We start from the raw sequence: 24,063 nt of genomic DNA, 5'->3' as shown, positions 1-24,063 counted from the left end.
GAACGGTTTTCTAAGGGTCATGAAAATACAATGCAATATGATGACAGAACTTTGCTAATCTAGTCTGTGACATTAGCATGATTAACTTGTAATCACGTGCGTCTTCTTTTGGATTCTATTCAAAGAGTATATAACTGATATTGGTGGCAGGGAGGGGGAACTTGTTCATGTGCAGTAAGCAGAAGTTACTGCTCCTATGTAGGAGAAACTATTAATCTGGGTATTACTCAGATGCATTTCTGACTTTTCCGCCTACTCCTTTCAATAAGCTTTAGAAACCAGGTATGCAGAAGTTGTTCCTATTGGCCACTTTCTCTCCAGCTAAGAAAATTTATCCATACCTTGCATTCTGACTTAACAGAAATGTTCTCTTACATATTCTTAATATAATACAGTAGTATCTGGTTTTGATCTCATGAGTTTGATTTGGAACTTTTGTTCTGGAACACTCAAAAGATAGTGAGACAATCTTAGTGTAACTACTTGCAAAAAACTTTAGAATTTGGAAGTGTGTAAAGTTTCTGTAAATGTCTACCTGTCTAAGAAAATAGGGGGTTTATGCTTTAAGTTGAAGGGTGCTGCTATGCTTATAATCTCATGCACAGATGCCATTACATGGCTAGGCATGTGTAGCATAAGTAGTTTAGAAACAAAGACTGAAAGGATCTATACAGTATTGAAAATCGTGAAATCCAATGGTACAGGCAACAAGAAACAAATTATGATAGTGCAAGCTTCTTCTTCTAATAGAGCTTGATGTTATCTAAAAAGCATTTGCTCTAGGAGTGAAACTTGTCACTGTTGGTGACCACTTGTTAGCAGACTTCTCAGATAACAAATACTAAAGGTGGCAGTTGTGTGTGAATATATTTAGTGATTATGTCAAGACCGTAAACTTGATCTACATGAAGTATATAGACATCCAACTAGTAGTTACTAAGGTTGCTTAATGAAAATCATTGGGGATCCTCCTCTGTACATGCTTTTACTGCAGGCACATGCTGTCAGAATCATTTTGCATAGGAGCATCTGTGGAGGCTTCATTTGCATCTTAGGTAAGATGGCCTCTCAGAAGCACTTCTCCAAGGAAAATTCAGTGTGTCCTACAGTTTCCACAGAATATATGAGGTTGGAAGGGAGCTCTGGAAATTATCTGCTCCAATCCTCCTTCTCAAAGCTAGGTCAACTAGAGCAGGTTGCTCAGGATACTGCTTTGTTGGGTTTTGAATATTTCCAAAGATGGAGACTCCACAACCTCTCTAGGCAAGCTGTTCCAGAGCTCCGTCATCCTAATAGGAAAAAAAGTTTCTTCTTATGTTTATATAGATTTTCTTGTATTTTAATTTTGCCCATTGCCTCTTGTCTGTTTACTGTATATCACAGAGAAGAGTCTGGCTCCATCTTCTTTACAGCTTCCTATCAGGTATTTATACACATTGATATGATCCCTCTGAGACTTCTCTTTTCCAGGCTAAACAATCCCAGTACTCTCAGCCTCTCTCAGCCTTTCATGTGTCAGGTGCTCCTGTCCCTTAATCCTTTTAGCAGCCCTTTGCTGGACTTGCCCCAGAATGTCCGTGTCTCTCTTGTACTGTGGAGCCCRGCACTGGACCCAGCACTCCTGGTGTGGCCTCATCAGGGCTGAGGGAAGGATCACCTCCCTTGACCTGCTGGCCACACTCCTCCTAATGCAGCCCAGGATACCATTGGCCTTCTTGGCCACAAGGGCACATTGCAGGCTCATGGTCAACTTGCTGTCCACCAGGACTCTTGGGTCCTTCTCCACAGAGCTATTTTCTAGCAGGTTGGCGCCCAGCCTGTACTGATGCATGAAGTTATTCTTCCCAGGTGCAGGACCCTGCACTTGCCTTTGTTGAACTTCATGAGGTTCCTCTCTGCCCAGCTCTCCAGCCTGTCAGGGTCCCTCTGAATGGTGGCACAGTCCTCAGATGCATCAGCCACTTCTCCCAGTTCTGTATCATCAGCAAACTTGCTGAGGGTGCACTCTATCCCATTGTCTGGGTCACTAATGAAAATGTTGTACAATATTGTACCCAGTTTCAACCCCTGGGGTATGCTGCTGGTGCCTGGCCTCCAGCCAGACTTTGTGTCGCTGATCACAACCCTTTGAGCTCAGCCATTCAGCCAGTTTTGAGTCCACCTCACTGTCTGCTCATCTAGCCCATACTTCATCAGTTTGCATATGAGGATGTTATGGGAGACAGTGTCAGTCACACAGATGTGTGGGAAAGGAAACCTAATGTTGTCTTTACTCTGGAGGCCTGTAGGTTCAAGACTTATGCCAGTTTCAGGATCTACAGTATAGCTGGTTATGTTATCAAAGGGAGAGTTTGCTCTGTCTAAAGTATGATTAATCAATGCATTACATCTTTAACAATATGTCAGTTTTCAAAATCTTGAAGGTAGAAGGAGGACAGGAACTTGTTGGGGGGGGGTTGGGTGGAGAGGCATGTCAAATACTAATTACTGGATTTTGCTGCTAGGACAGATGTCAAACTGGAGTAAGCAGTACTATAATCCTTCTTCAAATGGCACAGTTGATACTCATTCCATTGGGCACATTCCTTGTCTGCCACCTACAGTGAGGTCCATACTGACTCATACCCAAATTAAAGCTTACTTCTATTTCCAGGACTCTGGGTCTTAAGCCATCACAGGCAGATGGAGTTCTGCTGAAGGTCATTCTTCTGAATAAAAATTTTTGTTATGGGAATGAGTACACTGTATTCAAGGAAGACCTGTCTGATTTTCCTTGGAAAGTGGCTGTAATTTTCTGTTCCTGATACCTTTAAAAAACCCTCATAATTCCTATAGAGGGACTGTGGTTTTGAACTGCTAGTTGACTAAAAAAGTGCTAATCCTTTCCCCTATCAAAAATTACAAACTTTCCCCAAAAGTTAAGTGGCTCAAGTATGTGTGTGAAATGAAGTTCTTAATTTCTGATTGATRGAAATATATGCAGCTGACTGTAAAGGCTTTAACAACATCTTCCTGTGTGGCAGAGTAAGTGTGCTGTAGTGGGGTAGGGGAATAACAAATTTATTATCTAGTTTCTGCCCTCTTGGTGTCTTCTGCAGGATTATCAGACCCTTACCTCCACCCTAGAATGAACTGCCAATTAATTTTTGTTGTAGTGAGTCAGTAAAATGAAGAAATTGTCAAATATTATTATTAGTCTAACCCTGTATTATCTCTTTTCCCTCACTTTTCCTTGGTTCTGTCTTAGAAGCTCCCACAAGCTTCTGTAATTACCATTTTCAAATAATCTCCCCCCCCCCCACTAAACAGGTGACAGGCAGGAGTAAGAAGTTCCAAATTCCCTTATGTAGGACTGTAATGAATTTATTACTAGTCCCAGTGCACCCAGAATTAATCTTGACAGTTTGCTCATGATACTGCGAACTTTAGACAGAAGACCGTGTCAGTGTCTTTCCTGAAACAGATGATACAAATAATTAGAAAAGTAGTGCTGTTACTCTAGCAACAAGAATTTTGAAATAATTAACTCTTGTGTCTCTGATCAGTTCTGAATTGTGCTCCACCATGAATCTTGTGATAAGCAGCAACAGCCTTGGCCTTAGTAAATGTGAAATGCTGGAGATGAAGATCCCGAGGAGAGCGAGGAAGACGGTGAGAGCAGACCTCGGATTATGCAGGAAATTGGTTGGTGGGATCCCATGGGAGGCAGCTCTGAAGGATAAAGGAGCTCAGGAAGTCTGGCAGGTCATTAAGGACAACTTCTTCCAGACCCAAGAACAGTCCAAGAATACAGGTAGATGTATCAGGGGGCTGTCTTGGCTGTACAGGGAACTTACCACTGTACTGTAGTGCAAAAAAGTAGTACACAAGAGGTAGAAGCAAACATGGGCTGCACAGGAGGAATGCAGAAATGTTGGGATGGTGTTTGGAAAGCCAAAGCTCACCTAGAATTGATGCAAGGGATGTCAAGGTCACTGAGAAGAGCTTCTACAGCTATATTAGTAGCAAAAGACTGAACAAGGAAAAAATGGTGCCATTGCTGAACGGGGTGGGTGATTTAGTAACAGTGGACACAGATAAGGCTGAGGTGCTCAGTGCCTTCTTTGTCTTGTTCTTCACTAGGAAGTCTCCCAGACTTCTGTGATTTAAAGGAAAGGTTTAGGGATGAGAATGGTAGTAGAGAAACAGCAGTGGATGAGGATCAAATCAGGGTTTAGTYGGGAGAACTTGATCCATACAAGCCCATAGTACCAGATGGGCTGCATCTGAGAGTGCTGAGAAAACTGGCTGATGTCTTTACAAGGGTGTTCTTTCTCATCTTTGAAAGGTTATGGAGAGCAGGGAAAGTCCATGATGATGGGAAGAAGGCAGATAGTGCACCCATCTTCCAAAAAGGCCAAAAAGACAATCTAGGAAGCTGTAGACCCATCAGCCCCACTTCAGTCTTTAGGGAAGTCATGGAGTGAGTCCTCATAGAACAGGTTTTTGGGTACATGAAGGCAAAAGGTGACTGGGAACAGTCAGCATGAATTTGCTAAGGGTAAATTGGGCCTGACCAGCCTGAGTGTGATAAATCTGTGGACAAAGAAAGAGAGTAGGTATTGTTTACCTTGATTTTTAGCAAGGCTTTCAATACAGTCTCTTACAGTATTCTTGTATCCAAGTTGGGACATTACAGTCTAGATGGGTTGATGACTGGATAGATAAAAAGCTGGTTGGGTGGCTGGTCTCCAAAGATGGTGATTACTAGATGGTACTCTACCTGGAGGCCGGAGACAAGTGGGGTACTGCAGGAGTGTCTATTCTGTGGCCTGTTTAACATCTTTACCAGTGACCTGGAGGAAGTGATGGAGTGCACTCTTACCCAGTTTGCGGAAGACACCACGTTGGGGAGACCAGCTGATACACTTGAGGGCAGAGCTGGCATGCAGAGGGACCTAAGCAGGGTGGAGGAATGGGCTAACAGGAACCTTAGGAAATTCAGCAAACCGGGGAAGGAAAAACCCTTTGCAACAGTACAGGCTGGGGACTGGCTGGAGACCAGCTCTGCTGAAAAGAAAGTACAAAGCTAGGATGGGAACCAGCAAAAAAAATTTGGGTGTTTGGAAGACAAAATGGAAATAGGAACAAGGATGTTGATGAGAATATTTGCCTGGCAGGGTGTATCAGAGGAGTGGGAATCTTGACTCCTTGTCATCTGCATCTTTCTGCTGCATTGTGGTGATCTGTGACTCCAGTCAGGTCATTTAACATCTGTCCCATGACTGCCACCCATAAATGATAGCAAATTTGATTGCCATATTTGGAAGACCTTTGACTTCCTTGGATGAAAGGTGCCTAGATAGGGATAAATCTTAAAAGCTTAGTGACTGATACTACAAATAATGAACACTTTTTCCTAGTAAACCATATAGTATATTGTCTTCAGAGTGTAATAAGCAAGTAAAAATTCTTAAGTGAATAAAAAACATTAAAGCTGAGCAGTGAAGGAGCAGTTGTCTTAAGCAATAGCAGTTTACTGAAAAGACATTCTTCCCCTTTAAACACAAGAGAGAAATGTGGTAAGGTCCCAGCTTGTAAAATCACTTTGGGCAGTGTAGGGGCATCTGATTTCCAAATCACATTCAAGTTTTTCTGCCCTACCTACTTTTCTCTGGATTGATAGACTGATGCACGGGACTTTGCTATCCTTCACATTACATGTGAAATGGCCGCTGAGGTAGGGTCAGAAGGAAGAATGTAACATGTAAAAATTCTGTTAGTATGCTTGCCAAAAGAAGTCTTACTATGTAATGAAGCATCAAAGTTTTGCTGTGGCTGTTCTTCCCACTTGGGGTAACAGATCTCAGCAGTCCAGCAGATGGGAAAATGGCTTGGTGTCAGCTTGAATTGTTGTCTTCTGGTTCTTCCTGTTCATGCACAGATAAAGCATATATGTGCATATTCTTCCATGTGAAAGTCGAACATAACTAAAGAGTAAATTACTAAAGGCTGTGTAGAGCGTCAAGTAGAAAAATAGGCTCTTTGGCCTGGTCAGTCTTTTTTGTTTACTTCCGTCCCTCTGTTGGAAGTGAGCATTGAAGTTGGGTATAGATAAAGACTTCTGTCTTGGAAATTAATTAAATATTGATAGCTTTCTTATCCTTTTCCTCCCTCTTCCTCCCAAATGTGTTAGTGCTTCTTTAGTTTTGTTTAAAGTTCTGGTTATACTTGAGGCTCTTGGAGCTATCCCTACTTAGGTGATCAAAAGACTTACAAGTTATTAAGAATAGGAGTGTTCAGTCGCAGAACAACCTTGGAGAAAGCTAGGAATTTGAATATGTGTATTTCTGGCTGACTGAATTTAACAAATCGGTTGAACAAAAYGCATGTAGTATTCTGGTAAATACACAACTTCCAAAATGTTAGTCTTACATATTTTTGTTACGAGATGCAATGAAATATCTTGGCCTTCTGTGTACTATCACTTAGTTTATTTGCCAGTGTAGAACTGAGATTAGTGTAGCGGAATCTAAGCAGTTCTCCTTTGATAACAGTGATGTTTGATTCCCACGTTTTTTTTCCTGCTAGTTTTTATAGAACATACTTAGAGCGCATTGAATTAATATTGTTGGCTCTTTTTATAATCTCTTCTTGAGAGCTGTATTTTGTGGCTGCTCTGTCTAAATAACTCAATGCAGATTAACATGTATTTCTTTTATGTTTAAAATGACCGATGTGCAAATGTCACATGCCCAGTTACTTGAAGACTTCAGCCAACAAGTAGCAATTAAGATCCGCAAATCCTAAGAGTGAAAAGTGTGGGACAGGTAACACGGTGTTAAAATGTTTTAGAAGCCAGACCCAGTTTCTGGCCACAAATGCTAGTGATAATTGTCATGTCCTTTTGCTGGTCTTTCCAGCTAAGATCCTTGATGAGAATCTATGCTATTATCCCTCAGCAGAAAAGCCCTCTTCAGCCCGAGGATATAGGTGTTTCTGAGGGAACATGGAGTGCTGACTAAGGTCTGTAACATTTATAAAAGAAATAGCTTTTGTTTCACAGTGAAAACCTGTTAGAATGCTCATTAGATGATTCATACTCTACTTTCTTGTCCAAATGAAAATAAAGTACATATCAATGTGTTATATTTATTCTTCTATTTCTGAGGTATGTACCTCCTGCTTTTATCTGCCTTCAGCTTCTGTATGCAAAAAAAATTTTTTTTAATCCATCTGTGCAATGAAGGCTGTCATGTATCTAAACTAAGTATAGGAAGGGTCCTCAGAATGTCTTCCTGAGTTGCACTTCAAGTTCTTCATTGCCAGAGAGATTTGGTTTTGTATGTACTTTGGAAAGAACTATGATAGTTGGTCTTTGCAGGTATGATTAGTACCCATGAATAATTATATTTAAAACATCACGTAAAACAAAGGCAAGTAGAAAGTTGTTATTCTGGTAGCCTGATTTGCATAGTTCAAAATCTAGAAAATGCTGCCCATGTGTAGGAAGATTGCTGGTTCTTCTGTAAATTTATTTTATTACAGATTAAAAGTAACTACTTGGGGGTGAAGGGTATGTGGGGAGTATTGCAGTAAGTTTCCAAAAGTCTCCTGAAGTCAAAGATGCAATAGAAAGTTTTGAAAGGATGAATGTTTTAGTGTAAGTCATTTATTGGACATGTCTTTTTAAAAAACAGCTTTTAATTAGCTTAAATAATAAAAATAATAAAATTAGCTTTAATAATTGACGGTCTTTTGGACAATCAAGGACAGTCCATTCTCTTGGAAAGATCAGATATTAGTGATGTAAATTCCTTTCAGTTTAGCACCCGCCCTGTTATAGCTCTTGCTTTCTGATTAAATAAAGTCTTATAATTTTGATTAGAAATGTGCTTTTTCTTAATTTCCCCTTTCCTTCCATTGCCTTATAAGCAGCAGCTTTTTTTTGGCTTTCTGTTAAAGATGTACCTGCCATGTGCATGCTCTCACACTGTCATTTTTCAGAAGAAGATGGACTATTTATTACTTGCCCATACAGCATCAGGAGGAAAGATTAATGTAATGAAAATTAGCATTTAGGAGCTCTCTGAGATGGAATTCAGAAGTTCAACAATCCGACATTATGCAGGCTACCAGATTGTTTCTAGATCTTTCTAGCTGCCAATTATGGTTCAGTCTAACTTCTTGAAACTCAAATGTTTAATTCTGTTACCTTATCCATTTCATTAGTATGCTTTGTTATTCCAAACAGGAGGCTTTCATTGGTCAGCTGTGATTTTTTTCCATATTTTTATTTACATGTACATGTATAATATATACAAAGAACATGTTTAACAAAATGTCCTTAAAAATCAGCTTGCTTCAGTCTTGCATAAAATCATTTCTATACTGCACAATGTCACTGTGCTAGAACTGCAAGCTGTGATATTTGCATAATGCCATAAGCAAGACCACTCCTTCTCAATGACATGCAGTTAGTGATCTTGAAASCTTCTGTGGATCTAGGGATACAGCAGTAACTCTGTTCTCCAAATAAACCTGATGAGCTTCTTTTACAGAAAGTGGGAAGTCTCGAAGACTGGTTATTTTGGGGTGAGTGGGTGAAGCAGTGCTTCATATGCATTTTTCTACTGTGAGGTTATATATTAGTCCCTACTGCATATTAAGCACTTTTTTTCCAGGGAGACAAGGATATTCTCTCCCAGGAACTTGAAGTCAGAGCCATTAGCTTTGACTTGTTTATTCTTAAAAAAGAAAAAGAAAAAAACCTTCTTGCGTCAAGAGAGAGGAATTTGATTTCTTTTCTACTATGATGTCTGTGCCTCAGCAAATCCTGAGGATGGCATTGGCCTCCTGCTTCTTTCTTCATTCATCTTCAAAATCATTGTCTGCTCTCTGACTCCTCATAGGCTTCTCCTGGGAGGGTTCATTTCTATCTTCTCTCTCCCTAAAACATTGTTCAGGATTAGAGATATTAATTAAAACCAGTTAACAATTTTTCTGAAGAGATTTTGCATTAGAATGGATTCAGACTGCTCTAAGTCCACCTGGAAGTTTATCAAACTGAACTCCATAAATTAAGTCTTTTTAGTGGTGCGAGAGGTGTGAGCTACTTTTTTCTGTAGCGTATGTGTAGAGAAAGAATGACTGGTGTATCTTTGCTCAGCCTATTCTTCTTGCTTGACTGACTTTGGCTTACTAGTTCAGTTCCAAGGCTTGAATGTTCATGTTCTACCTCAGAGATCACAAAGGCATCTGGGGATACTGGGCATATTCTGTGAGAAGAGGTGGAAGTCACTATGGTAGAAACTGAAAGGAGAAAGCAGTGCACACTTTTCTTGGTGATTTTTCTTTTACCTGAGCTTTCTACTTCATATGTTGATGCCAAAGGGAGAAAGTGAACCCTTCACGTGTTCCATTCACTCTTTAGAGAAAGGTACTTACGTCATCTCATAGTCCTTGTTCTTGTGTTCCCGACAGCAGCAGCAATAGGCTAAAATACCAATAACTATAATTGCGGCAACACCACCACCAATGATGCCAGCATAAAGGGCAATGTTCATGGATGCTATAAAGGAATAACAAAAATGACCTCTTTGCAACAGAAAGATAACAAATGTGATCAGCACAACCACTGCACTTAAAATCCCACTACCGGATGTCAGATCCCACTACCAGATCCAGACTGAGTGGAAACCACATTTATGGGACTGCAGCAATTGAAACTAATTCTGTACTGGGTTGCTGATATGTCTGTAGGAGCAATTGCTTAGACAGAGACAAGGAAGAGCCCCTGGATCTGAACAACTCCTGTTATTCAAGTTGAGATTCAGACTTTGGGTGCTCAGGCCTGTCTCTTGTTATACACATCTTTTGTCTGACTGTGAACTAACTCTGTGGACAGCTCTATGAGCACTTGAGGCAGAGAATTTCTTTTAAAGATAAAAAAACTGTGCTACTTTTTTGACAAAAAGCAGGATGTTATCCTTCAGTCTGCCTTGTCTCCGTTCATGCCTTTGCGCTTAGACAAGTTGCATCCTCTGGTACTACTCTTCTGGTAAGCAACATGGTCTCTTACGTGGCACAACGCTGACTGTGATGTTGCAGGATTCCTTTCCTACTCTGTTGCTTGAAGTGCAGATGTAAAAGCCAGAGGTATCTGCTGAGACGTTCTTTAGAGTTAACTGTTCTCCTGTTGCAAAACACAAACCCAGTGAGGAAGAGAAGAGAATTAGAGCAGGGAAGGAAATGGGGACAGAGACTTTTCAATTCTAGCCCAGGCTAGTGGGAGTGATGAGAAGTTATTAAAGCTGATGGATTGTTCTGCCCTGCTTGAAAGCTTCCATGCTAGTCTCCAGGTTTTACTACGATTTGTGGGAGGATAAATGGAAACGTGCTGTTCTGATTACAGGGAATATGGGGCATTTGAACATTCCTTTTAGAAAGAAAATTGTAGTTGGGGGCAGGGGAAAGAAATATGCAACCTTAGTAAAAGCTTGTTTGCAGTGGATAAATGGCAGCAAAGACAGCATGAATGAATTAACTTGTAATATGGCAAGAAGTTCTTCAATCCTCTCGCTCTTAGGATTTAAGATCTTAATTATTTACTAGTGGGGGAAGTAGTCTTCTAGCCTGAGAGAGGCCACTGAGGCTGTGAAAAAGACTAAGGAAAAGAAATGCAGTGACTAGGGAATGCTATGACACTAGACATTTTCTATCCAACTTGACAGAGCTCAGAGCTATATACTAAAGCTTAGCTCTTTGTCTGTCAAAACAGAACAGTGAGTTTTTGCTTGTTGCATCTCCAGCTGACATTTGTGTGTGTAGTCAATGTTTTTTCTTGTGACCTACTGATATAGGTCCAGATTCCTGGTCTAAGTGTGCAAGGTTCTGAATATTTCTCAATGACTTTCCTGTTTTATTTTCCCTGTGTGATCTCATTTCTTTCCAGCTCGCTCATGGCACTGGGATTCCGTTTAGTTCTTTGCTGCCGTCTAGCGACAGATAGTAAAAGAGCATGCAAACCAAATAATAAGACTCTGCATTCTTGATTTTTTTTTTAAAGTCTCTACTTACTGTTCCTGCATACTCCACTTTTTTTCCAATGTGATGTTTACAGTTCTCATAACTGCAATCCATTACTGGATTGCAAAACCTTGTAAATTAAATCAAAACTAATTGACTGGTGAGTCAAATGGGAAGAATGTGGGTCAGATACTATCAATATTGGAATGGATCTGAAGGGAATTCTTTACACTCTGTAGCACTGAGACTTGCTTAGCACAAATAACAAGAAACATATTGCTTGTAGTGACACTAGTGCCTTTAACCATCAGGGAGGGAGGGAAGAAGGAGGCAGTCTCCACACTTACTGGACAATTGCCCTGATGAAAATGGAAGTGAATGGAAATGAATCAGAACAAACTTCTGCCCCAGGGAGGAACAGAATGAAGGCAGAAGCAGTCATCTGTTGCTTTAGGAAGACAAATCACAGTGTGTTCAGGGCTGTGTCTGATGCATTGGCACCACTTAGTGGCCAGTCAAGTGAATAAGGTTTGTGTTTCTACTTACACTTCCTCTTTTGCATAATTTATATAAGAGTCAGCTAGCGAGTTGAATATCCTATAGAGTCTGATCATATTTATTTTACTTACATAGCAATGCTACAGTAACTCAAACCAAAAGAGACAGGTTCAAATACATCCTCAGTCCTGCTGGAGTTGAGCATACCAGGAAGAAATAGATTTGTTTAAAGCAATAAATCTGAGTCATGTGTCAGTGCTGCACTTCAAAGACTATTACACCCTCATTTCTGCATGAATAGTGCTACAAAAGGTCCTGTCATGGAAATCCAGTTTGTTTTGTCCAGATTCTGACTTAAAATAAAAGCAGATAAAATACTAGGGCCATATGCTTGTGTGGTGGTTCTGAAGAACTGGAGGCCTCTTCATTCTCAAAGCAAGAATGATGTAACTGTTTCTCATATCACCTTCCTCTAGGTGTATAGTCATCTCTAGAAGGCAAGTAGCTTCCAGAGCCAGCTTTTGCTTGCCTTCACCCCCAAAAATGATCTAGACCTTGTCAAGCGAGCTGGGCTATAAAGACAAACCTGCTAGAAAACTTATCCCACACTTATCCCTAGCAATTGAGAAGTAATTATTTCTGTCTGCTTCTAGAGTAAGCCAACTTTCTGTCTAGGTGAGAGCTGAAATGAAAATCTTAATCACCATTGTTACTTCAGGTAACACTCCTTTTTCCCCTTGCGGAGTTACTCATGAGTGTGTTTTGTGTCAAAAAGACACCTTTCTAAAATCCTGGTCAGAGTACTTCCTAGAAGGAAGTTTGTGTGTCTTTTTGAATTTGCAATTCAAAGTCTTTCTAATCTTGATCTGTAGAGAGCTCAAAGGCTTAGTGTCTTTGCACTTCTCATACCTTCTGGTGTTTGTAGTGAACGGAGTTGGTTTTGTACATCGTAGCTTTGCCAGGCATACGTGGGTTTTGGGGAGCCCTCATGAGAAATGCAGGTCAGATTGATTGTCTGCCCATATTCTGCTGTCCCCACAATCTTGCATTCTGGCTTGGATGGTGCAACTGAAGGAAGAAAAATAGGAGGGAATTTTATTAACCAGGTGTAGTCTTTTATTTCAACCCATCTTCTACATCTGTGGGTTTTTTTTCCATGCTAAACAGAAGCTGGCCTTGCACCTACCACCGTCTTCTCAAAAGAACTGCGATGAACTTTTGTCTCTACTGCTGATTTGTTTCTCCCTTCTTGATACGATTCCTTTTTGACTAACAAGTAAGGTACTTTATGGGATATCTCTGATAGTGTTGGGTAACTCGTCCTTTGATAGACTATGACAAGCTACAGGGGGAATGAGGAARGCCCAGAAATGGGGCTGGAGTTATTATGAAACTGAACTTTACAACTCTAAGGGCCATTCTTTCCTACAGTCAGATATCTAAGGGAGTTGGGTGCTCTCAGCCTTATATAGTAGTAGGAAAAGACAGAAAATGGAATTGTGGATAGTGACTTACTGGGAACAGATTTTTTTTTTTTTTTTTAAGAAAATCTGTGGTCTAGAACAGTAAGGACATTAAAGGATGCACAGTGGGTTATCTAAGGGATCTGGGGTTGTCTCCATCATGCTTACCAAGGACTAAAAGATCCATCAATGCAGTCTGCCTGGGAGGGTCATTCCTGAGACGAACACTGCATGTGAATGTGCCATTGTCTTCCATGATTGCTGCATTGATGGTGATGCTGATGTCCCCTTTGTTAACATCACCAGTGAACTGTATACGATTCTCATAGCCCTTGCCATACTGTACAAGTCCATCAAAATACCTAATGACAGCATCATCCTATCAGAGAGGGAGGGAAGCTAATCAATCTTAGTTTCTTGTGTGTGAATCTACTGCCTAACTCCATGGATTAGCCCACACTTGAGAACAATCTGGAAAAGAGGGCCTTAAACCTGCCCCAGTTTGCCAAAGAGCCCAAGGAATCATAAAAGCTCAAAAGTCTCCATGTCTGAATGTCTGTCTAGAATTCCCTTTATCTCTCACCTTATCTGAAGTCAGGGGCAACTGATTTCTTTTGCTGAGGCTTCTTCACTTGTCCTCTCCAAGACAGAACACCGTAAGACTTGTCTGAGATACATATGTCAGTCAAATTCCCCTATGACCATACATATTCTCTTGCATTCCTCCAGTAAGGATCTTCAGAGAAAAAACCCTTGGCAGTTACTGCAAGATCTCCAAAGGGTGCTTCAGCTCTCACTAAATCCCAAGAAGTCAAAGAGAACTTCAGAGGTCTCTTTATCTTCAAATACTGCCTATGAGGGTGGGAGCTCTCAAGAATCTCTCCCTGTACTATTTTCATCAACTTAAAATGTTTTATATAGTATCTTAAGCGATATATATGTAGCTTTTTATAGCATATCTGAGTATTTCACATACGTTAATAGATGTAAACCCACAGGACATATAATGATGTATTCTCAGTAGCCAGTTGCAAGACTGAAGTGAAAGAAAAGGGTGGAGACTTGCTTACAATCGTGCAATGAAATTGTGATAAATTGAATCCAGAATCAGAGTTTCTAATTGCATAGCTCTGAGATTAAAGAAAGTCTTGCAGGAATCCTGTCTTCCAACACACATTCCTGTAGTCCTGCTTCCATCTCTTCTCCCACCCCTATTTTGGATGTCCTATCATATGATTCTATATGAATCTTGATTTACCGCACTGTTGATTTTCCTCCAGATAGTGAAGTCCCCTGCGCCGATGGAAGCCTCAGTATTAAAATTACAGGGGAGAGTAGCATTTTTCCCTCGTGCCACCTCTACTTTCTTGACAGGTGTTTCCACAGTGAGGGCATGAACAGTTACCAGAACTAGGAAGAGAATAAATACTTCAGTCGGCAAAATTAGTGAAATCTGTACATGTTTGGTCCCTTTGGCTTTCTTACACACCACAGTAACCCCACATGCCCTCTGTTGTCCATGGCATTCCCCGCTGAGCAGGAGGCAACATGTGCTTTGGCTGATTGGCTATGGGCAGTTGCTGCACAAGGTGGCTGATAGCTAAACTCTGCTTTCCTTTCCACACTCAGTTAGTCCCCTCTTCTTTACCTAGACATAAATTTCCATGGAATTTGTAAGGATGTAATTTTTGACCCCTCCTTCAGTGTGACTGACATTGTCTGACAGGTTCAAAATGTATAGAGAGAGGCAGATAAACAGGTAATACAAGTGTAGCAACAGTCTTAGGGATTCAGGCTACAGTAAGAAATTGATACTATCGAATTTCTGGGATCAAGGAAACTCTCCATCAAGTAACTTGCAGCAAACCAAATCCGTAAAGAATTGACATTTTGTGCTCAGGAATCAAAATGGGTTCATATGATACCCTGGGCAGGGAAGAACCTAGAAAAGCAAAGAGAATTTGTAAAGAAACAAGGGAGACAATAGTCATTTGCTTTAAGAAATAAATAGGCTAATAGTCACCTTTCTTTGGGTATTGTAGCTTCTACCTGTGGAACGTGGGAATAGCTGAGAGTTGCAGAAAACACCAGCGTGGATGTTTCCTGTATGCTGTATTGCATTTGACCTTACGGTTAACTCGTCATGCTGAGCTTTACTCCAGAGTAATGCTCTACATGTCGTGGCAAGTTTTCGTTGTTGGAGGTTTAGCTCTGCCCAGCCCTAGGTGACCTTTGTGCCTGTGGGAGCCTACATTTAAAAGCACCTGCTTTCTCCTTACAGTTTGTGTGTATTTTTTCTATGGCACCAGGCTGAATCGTTTGAGAAATCTAAGTCTGCAACCAGTCAGACAGAGTGTGGGGAGGAAGAAAAGGGAATGCTACACAGAGGCACTCCCATCACAGAGAGGTTGCACACTCGCATCACTGTGTGAGGCACTCCCATCACAGAGGCTCTCCCATCACAAGGTCCAGTAAGGAGGGACATGGAGGAGGGCAGAGATGTGTGCTCTCCCCAGATGTGGGAAGGGCAGGCAGTGGTAGTGAAGGCATCCCTTAAAAATAACATTAATGTCAGGACCAAAAGGTTTTGTTGTCACTGCCCTAAGAGTCACATCTCTGTTCTTTGCACATGTCAGATGTTTCCCATAGCACATGGCTCTTCAAGCCTTTCCTTAGAAATAGCCTGTATGTATAGAACTGCTACATATACCTCTCTTGAGAGGAGTTTGGTGGGAATATTGATAGCAGTCAAACCTTTCTCTCCTTTGCACCTCCCTCCTTATTGCCTGGCAGGGATGCCTTTCCTCCACAGCTGTCTTTAGAACCAGCTTGAGACGTTTTTAGAGCAAATGCAAAGATTGCGTTTTGTGCTGGTCTTGTATGGTTAATTAGTAAGTTTGTGTATTAGTTTCTTCATGTGTAACATGGCAGTAGTGGTTCCTGTTCTCTCATGGATTAATTCATTCATAGCTGCTGACAACTATTAGAAGGAAGCCAGCAGGTCAAAGTATTTCTAGCATTATTTTATTGCAGCCACTCCCAGGTGGGAGGTTCTCTGCTCTGGAACACCTAGTGCAAGGGCCATGTTTGCATAGCCCTGCGTTCTTTCTGACTGCATTTTTAGTTATTTCCTCTGTGTAAGAGACACCTGTAAAATCTTTCTTGTTGCCTATTGCAATTGGATAGAGACATTCTTCTGCATTTAGGGGAAAACACCACAGTCTATACTAGGAGATGGAGCAAAACCAATTTCGTGATGCTTTTGTCATTAAGAAACTGGTTCCACCAAGCCAGCATTCATTGACAAGTCATTCACTCAGCCCTGAGGGAGAGAAGAAACTGTCCAACCCTAAGACCTCCCCTTATATATATTTTTCCTTCTTCCAACTGGATGACTGAAATCCTATAGTAAATGGGATTTTGTTTTTTTTCAAACATATCTTCAGTGCGGAGTCACAAAACTGTTAAACCAAACTGCATGTGCTAGAGGAACAGTCCATAATAAGCAAGGTTGCTAATTCATCTGTTGCTCTCATCCTAAAGGCCAGCTTCTGATGCCCTCCCATTTTCCCCCCATTATTTCTCCTTCTGGCTCTCATGAAAGCTGTGTTGTTTGATTCGGGGAAATCATTTTCTCATCCTGATCTCTTTCCTTCCCTCTTCTCACCACACTTTTCACAAAGACACCAAGTGTTTCAAAGGTGGTGGTCAATTCAGTAGCATATCGTTTTTTTACTATCATTAATCATTACAAATCTTGCTTTGTCAAGTAGAACAGCCAGCTACTTGTAGGTAGCATACTTAAAAATTGAGGTTTGTTTTTCAGGGTTTGGAGTGTTTTTTTTGAAATGACAAAATCTATTCAAAGTACAGCTGAAGGGAGGGGAGGGTTAATTCTAAAAGAATTTCAAAATAGGAGAGAAGTTGAATAGCCTATATATTAGTAGGGGGATGGCATCATCTAGATTTAAGACTTAAAATTACCGTTTTTGTTACTGATTAGTATTTATATAGCATTTTAAAAGAAATTGAGAAAGGATTTCTCTCCCTTTGCTCAACTTATACCTTTGTACTAGTACAAGGAAGAAGAAAATAATGACTTGTTTACTTTCACATCCCCTATTGAGTAAATGCTAATAAATGGTATCAAAACACAGTGAAAAAATTACAGAGGAGTATTTGCTTACTGAAAAAATTGAGATTCTGATCAAGGAAAACTATTAACACTATTTTGTCTTAGTTGTTTTGGCAAGTGAGAAAAGCAGGAAAAGTTGAAATGTGTTGTTTTAAAAGGAACTTTTAAAAGGAGGTGCTTTGATTTTAATTTCTCAATACTTCAGAAAATATCTGTAGCTTAATTCAGAAGTGGGAGAGGGAAAATCTCTTAAATGTGAAATTAAATTATTTAGCATTAAAATGAAATACTTTAATTCAAAATGACTCTTCAGGACTTTTCATTCAGCAAGAAGGACAAAGTATCAGTTATTCACACAATTGCAGTGAAAAGCTGTTCAGCAGGAGAAGCCAGCCTGTGCTGAGATCTTGACACAATTTGTTCAACATAACTCTAGCATCCCAACACTGCACTGCAGTGTGCTGTGCAGCTTCTCCGTTCAGATGCAGTGCAGAACCCTCCTGTACCTTCTTCAAAAATTTTTCACAGGCCAGTGTTTTAACATTGGATTATTATCACTTGAGCCCTTCCACACAGTAAGGAAAAGCTTCACAAAAGAGATAGATCTATGCTCTGAAAAGTTTACAAATTTGTAATTTACATAGCACCAAATGTGAGAATAACAAAAAAGTAGAATGAATACCAACAGAGCTACGCAGTTTATATTCTGATCATCAATTCATGACCCAAGTCATGTTTGTTATATAGGGAGCATGTTCGTTTTTTCTAATTACATTGTTTTGTGAATTTTCTTCTTATGGGTCTTACTGTTAAGGTGACATTTTCAAGATCTTTTGTAAAAAGATGAGCGATTTCCATATGAGTAGCTTTGTTTAAAGTCTAGAAGGTATAGGAACTTTTGTGTGAGAAGATGACAGACAGGTCAAAAAGCAGTGGAAGCAAGATTGTACGCCCTGCAAGGCAGGATGAGAATGGCAGATCAGAGAGGGAATTCTGTAATGAAGGCCAGGGGCAAGCTGTCTGATTTATATGTTGTGTTGGTAGGGATTAGTGTGCATCTGCTTGCCATGCATAATATGTAGAGATCACAAGTCATATAGGAGTACATATAAACAGTAGGATATAAACTTATGAAGATATATGCTACATGAAGATTTATGTATAAAGTAGTAAACTCCAAAGACTTTTCCACTTCCAGTTGTAGAAATTTCTTCTTCAGACACAAAGGTTGTGTTTAATAGACACCATTAAAACTTTTTTTTTTAAAAACATTTTCCAGTGTCATGAAGAATAACATTCTTTCCCTGTTCCTGAAATTGTCTTGTGGCTTTAGGAGATGCCTGTAAGTCTGGACATTCAGTATGGAAATGATAAACACATCTGCCTGATCATAAACATGCAGGAACTTTTACTAAACAAAAAAAGAAATGCACAAATTCCATTGGGATATTCTGACTTGATAGTGCTTTTTTCTTCTACCTAACCCTTGAGGACATAACCAAATTAGTACTCACCTGCACTGAAAATGAACAACTGAAGTCCTTTCATTCTCCTCCTCCTCATYTCTCTTCTGTTTCACCAGGAGGTATTCTTCCTTATGATTTCTAGGTAGTTAGATAAGTAATTGGCTTTAGCTAAAAGACTACTTCACAGTTGCATCTCAGGGTCACTTCCTCAATCTACTTTAATGTACTTCTTCACCCATCTGCCACTCCCCCTCTGGCCAGAATGACAAGCCAGATCACCAGTAGACTTTGAAATTGCTTGTTGTTCTCTGCCTAAGGGGAGAGACTTATGAACTCACCTTTCCTTCTCCAATTAAACTAGATTTCCCAGTTTCTCCTAACGCACAGGTGTGTAAAGCAAGAGAAGAGGTAATCCAAAGGGCAAAGTGACTGGGAGTGTACATTAAAACAATTGAAATCATGTATGTGATGATGTAACTAAGGGAAAATAAACCTCATTCATCTCAAATATTTATTAAGGGAGCCTAGGGCTAGGCTTACACAGATATTGAAGTGTTTCACAATGCAGATGATAGCTGCGTAGGTCCATGCTTTAAAGAACTGAGGTACCTAATTCCATCTATGTTAAATACCTGCAAGAATACCTAATTTATGAGAATTTGGGGCCTAATGGGGTGTCTAAATCTTAAGTGAGATGAATCTCACCCAGGGTGTTCAAAGCTCTCGTGCCTACTGTTTGATTGTTAAATGTGTGGTTTGTACAGCAGGAGCATGTACCAAAGGTACTTTCTCCCTTTCCCTTGAAAAAGGTTGTTAGATAAACCAATCAACAGCCTGTAGGATGCTAACTACATATCCATAGAGGCATGTATAGTGAAAGTCCAGCCACTGCTCCCATATGGATGCACTTGGAAAAGTGGATGGGAACTTGTAAAGTACAAATAACTTCTATATAATTGACTGAAGAATAAAAGGAGGACTCATGGCAGCTCAGGCAAATAGCTGACATTATACTTAATTGAGTGCAGCTGGCTAGCATGTCTTTTGAACTTTTCACTACCAATAGGCAGCAAGGGATGTCTCCACTGGGATAGTCACCTATGCATCATTTCTAGTTATTTGAGAGAGAGAGAGGCACTTTTAGGGCGTGAGTGATCATTTTAGGCATCTTAGAAAGGGGGTTCACGTCTATAGGCATCATTTTCGGAAAAAATGTAACATACTCAAAATGCACTGATAATATTGATTAATTTTGTATTGATTTTAAATGGAGGCTACCTCAAAAGTGTGTGTCTACAGTGTGGATACCTGTGTTTGGCCCAGTGAAGTGGATCTGGATCTTGGTCTTGTGCTGACCCCATACTTGCCTCGTAAGCCTGCCAAAAGCCAGGCTAGGTTTCATCACACCTCCAAGGTAATGCAACTCGTGAGTGATTGAATATCAAATCCCTCTGATAGTAAGGACAGTCTATACTTCTGTACTTGATAAATAACATCAGTTCTCTTCAAACTGACCATTAGCACAAAGCAAATTAAAGCACATCAGAATACAGAAACTGTATTCTTTGACAATGAGGACAGCCCATTGAAAAAACACAGAATCACAGAATGGAGGAGGTTGGAAGGGACCTCTGGAGATCATCCAGTCCAACCCTCCTGCTCAAGCAGGGTCACCTAAAGCCCATTGCCCAGGACTGTGTCCAGATGGCTTTTGAATATCCAAAGATGGAAACTCCACAACCTCTCTGGGCAACCTGTTACAGTGCTCTGTCACTCTCATAGGAAAAAAAGCTTTTTCTTATATTCAGACGGAGTTTCCTGTGTTTCAGTTTGCACCCATTGCCTCTCATCCTGTCACTGGGCACCACTGAGAAGAGTCTGACCCCATCCTCTTTACACCTTCCCTTCAGATACTTACATCGAAAAGATCCCCTTTCAGCCTTCTCTTTTCCAGGCTAAACAGTCCCAGCTCTCTCATGCTTCTCTAATGAGAGATGCTCCAGTCCCTTCATCATCTTAGCAGCCCTTTGCTGGACTCACTTCAGTAGCTCCATATCTCTCTCCTACCGTTGAGCCCAGCACTGGATCCAGCACTCTGGGTGTGGCCTCACGAGGGCTGCGTAGAGGGAAAGGATCACCTCCCTCCACCTGCTGGCAACGCTCTTCCTAATGCAGCCCAGGATACCATTGGCCTTCTTGGCCACAAGGGCACATCGCTGGCTCATAGTCAACTTGCTGTCCACCAGGACTCCCAGGTCCTTCTCCACAGAGCTATTTTCCAGCAGGTTGGTGCCCAGCCTGTACTGGTGCATGGAGACACTCTAAGACAATAATGAGGTCTTTGTGACTTTATCCCACAGCCTCCAAGAAGAGACATTTGTAGGATCTTTACTCTAGCTTCCACACTTTCAATTTTGTTCCCATTTAATATTTTATCTGAATCAGATGAACACAGGAAGTGACAGAAATCCCATCAATGTACACTATCTGCCCATACTTTGTCTGTTAGTTCTCAGTTCTCTACATAAGAACTTTGAACATTCACTGAAAGATGTTGGTTACAGTCCCTAACAGATATCATACCAACTTGGTAAGCTTGCCATTATCCTGTTCACAGAAATGAGATTTCCACTATAATTTGTACAGTTTCTGTTCCCTCATTTCTCCCCAGTAATTTCAAAACCCACTTGCTTGATTTCAACTAAACTTGGCAGATGGATAGCGATCTTAAAGATGTGAAGTTCCTTTCAGTTTCATAAAAATCAGAGTCTGGAAGAAGAGAGAAATCTAAATTAACGGTACCTCTTAGGCATTAATCATCCTCTTCCGTTCCAAGAATCTGTGGTTGAGCAACCAATGCATACTAACCATGGTCTGTCTCATCTTTTGTACAGCCAAACAGGGAACTATGGTATAGAGGGAAGTCACGGGGACAAAAGCTGATGGTCACGTGAGGAATGTTTATTGTGCTTGAGGGCCTGGACTGCTGGACATGCATCCATTGGAAAACAGGCTTGTTAATACCACTGCTCATGTAATAACTTGGGTAATTTGGGTTTTTGTCTGTTTTCTTAACTTCAGCAAATGGCTAATAAGAAAACACAATAGAGATAACTTGCAGAATTAAGCTGAAAACAATGCCTGTAACAATTGTTTCTCAAATACCTGAAGAAGCTCTGAGTTTAGTAACCTTACTGTCTAAAAGATGGTATGTGTTTGTTGTTAACCCTGAAACAAATGCATTATTTTCACATAAATTTGTCATTTGAATTGTAGAAGTAATAAGGTGTGTCATCTGCAACTATATTGGAGTGTATCTTGTTCCGTTATGCTGGGGAGGACTGAGAGACACTGACTGTTGCCTAATGGTCTATAACTTGGAAAGGCTGCCTTAATTGGTGTCAGTGCTGAAATATGGGTGCTAGCTTCACTGTGGGACTAGTTTTCCCTGCCTCTATCAGTCATTCAGTTGCATTATAAGTAAATAAGTTGGCGCTGAGATTGTTAATGCCCTATTGTTTTGGAGACTTAGCTAAATAAGACTGTTTTCCCAGCATGTGCTTCACTAGCCTGATGATTACATAAATCTGATGTTAAGCCAATTGTTTAGATGCACTTTATTTATTGCTTGTGTTAGTTATTTAGGCCTAGAGTGGAAAGGATATTTAGGCACTTAAATCCTATCACTCCTTCCTGACAGTTCTTTGTTCTGGGCCTCAGGAGTTCTTGATAAATGCAGGAGACAAATGTACAGTTTATCCCTTGGAAGTTTGTAGAACTGCCCTCTCATCGGTGGTGCCCAAACAGAAAGACTGACTCCACCGACAATTTTAAGAGATTTTAATTTTAAGTTTGTTTTTGTGTTGACTTTCTTTCCTTGTCGAGTATGAGCTGCAAAACTCATACCGTACATTCACTAAACTCATAGACATGGACATCACAGTTAAAAGCACTGCCATAAGTACCTGTAACACTGCCAAAGCCTTGCCATAGGCCTACTTAGGCTCACACAGGCCTATGCCTTAGCATAGGCTGACACATGTGGACTCCCTCATTACTCACCTCTTGTGCAAAGTAAACTCTTAAACTCTTGTTTTTGCTGATAGCTACAGCTGTGGGAAATCTTTTTGCTGATTTTTGGAGAGTATTATTAGTTCATTTAAATGAAACTGCTGTTGACATCAAAAGCTTTTGTACAAAACTAGGATGGCTTCATTGTCCTGCCAAAAATACATAATCTGATAAGGTGCGCATATAAAAGCTAATGAGGATTAATGCATAGGTAGCATAATACTAACACTAGAAAAGATAGTAACTCCTCTTTAAGAAGAGAGAGGAAGAAACTTCTATGAAGATCCCATCTCTCCCACCAAGAGGACAGCACCTGGCCATGTTCAGTTTGGGTGAATCTGTGAACGGGTATATTGATCACCAATGACAGATATGAAACCAATTACATCTTGTTATTTTCTTTTAAGATTGTATGTTCTATATGCTCATTAGCAAAGATTTCTAGTGTTCTTGCCTCCGTCTTGAACGGTCATCTTGATCCCATAAAGCAACAACTTGTAACAAGCAGTGAGGAAGAGCTGCCAGTCTGCCTGCTGGCTATGTATTCTTCACAAGTTTGTAGCATCTGCAGATGCTATCTGCATCTCTACATGTGAACAGTCATGGTGGGCACAGCAGGGCTTTCAAGTCTCTCCATCATCCGCTGCTGCAGTTGTATCCTGAAAGATGCAAGAACAAGATTTTCAAAAGCAGCTGAGTGACTTACAAGCTGGATGTCAATGGTATGTGTGCTTCTGGAAGATTCAGATACTTTGAAAACTGTTCTCCAATAATAAGGGAGCTGATAGGCAAACTTCCTGAGATCACTTYCTGCCTCAAGTAGCAGCAATTAATAAGCACACATGCTGCATTGCATTGCAGAAGTGACATAGGCCAAATTGCATTGGCTAAAATTTTGGCTAAAAATTGCATTGCCCAGAAGAGACACCTATAGGATCAATACAAGTCATCCTCTTTTGGTACATGAAACCATTAGGATCCATCCAAACCTGTAATCAGTAATCCATTTCTTCCTTTGGTGTGACACCCAAGATGCAATACACCACTTTCTCTTGTTTCTGCTTGCCCACCCCAATAACTCTATTAAGACAAATCTAGGCTATGTGTGCACAGACATGAGTGCCTGTTTCATGACTGTTCCCTGCCATGATGTGGTATCCCTGCAGATGTGTCCCCATCCCCATCTGGGGATGCAGCATTCAAGTAAGAAGCAAGGAGCAATGCACCCCTCCCCTTAGCATTACGCAGCAGCAAATGTATCTGTGATATGAGATAGGTTAGTCCTCTTTTCCACTTCCTTTCTTGTTTGCTTGTTTGTTTGTAAAAGAAATCAACAGTCAGATGTCATCGCAAGATTTGGAACAGGAGCCACCAGTGAAGGTAAACAGCACTTAGGCTTTTGTCTGGTTCTGCCCTGGACTAG

General features: G+C 40.6%; 1 protein-coding gene across 1 annotated transcript; it reads right to left on the bottom strand.

Annotated features, from left to right (window-relative positions):
- Positions 1–8,005: 8,005 nt before the first annotated feature.
- Positions 8,006–22,103, bottom strand: GPA33 (glycoprotein A33). Its single transcript, XM_026083431.1, has 8 exons — positions 21,372–22,103; positions 18,618–18,707; positions 14,227–14,378; positions 13,137–13,347; positions 12,415–12,573; positions 10,061–10,174; positions 9,427–9,550; positions 8,006–8,929 (listed from the first exon to the last, which is right to left on the bottom strand). Exons 2-8 carry the CDS (start codon positions 18,664–18,666, stop codon positions 8,848–8,850), a joined length of 891 nt encoding a protein of 296 aa, XP_025939216.1. The 5' UTR covers positions 18,667–18,707; positions 21,372–22,103; the 3' UTR covers positions 8,006–8,847.
- Positions 22,104–24,063: the final 1,960 nt, after the last annotated feature.

Source organism: Apteryx rowi, unplaced genomic scaffold (genome assembly GCF_003343035.1).
Source record: "Apteryx rowi isolate R43461 unplaced genomic scaffold, aptRow1 scaffold_60, whole genome shotgun sequence".
Classification (NCBI taxonomy): domain Eukaryota; kingdom Metazoa; phylum Chordata; class Aves; order Apterygiformes; family Apterygidae; genus Apteryx; species Apteryx rowi.
The sequence above is the reverse complement of the archived record's forward strand: the minus strand, read 5'-3'. Positions and strand labels throughout refer to the sequence as shown.

What these genes read in the sequence shown, in the direction of transcription:
- GPA33 (XM_026083431.1), bottom strand. Translation starts at nt 18,666, where the DNA reads ATGAGGAGGAGGAGAATGAAAGGACTTCAGTTGTTCATTTTCAGTGCA. An exon ending in GGAGGAAAATCAACAGTGCG is followed by an intron (nt 13,348 to 14,226) that starts GTAAATCAAGAT and finishes CCTCTCTGATAG; the next exon opens with GATGATGCTGTCATTAGGTA. An exon ending in AACAAGGACTATGAGATGAC is followed by an intron (nt 8,930 to 9,426) that starts GTAAGTACCTTT and finishes ACAATGTTTTAG; the next exon opens with GGAGAGAGAAGATAGAAATG.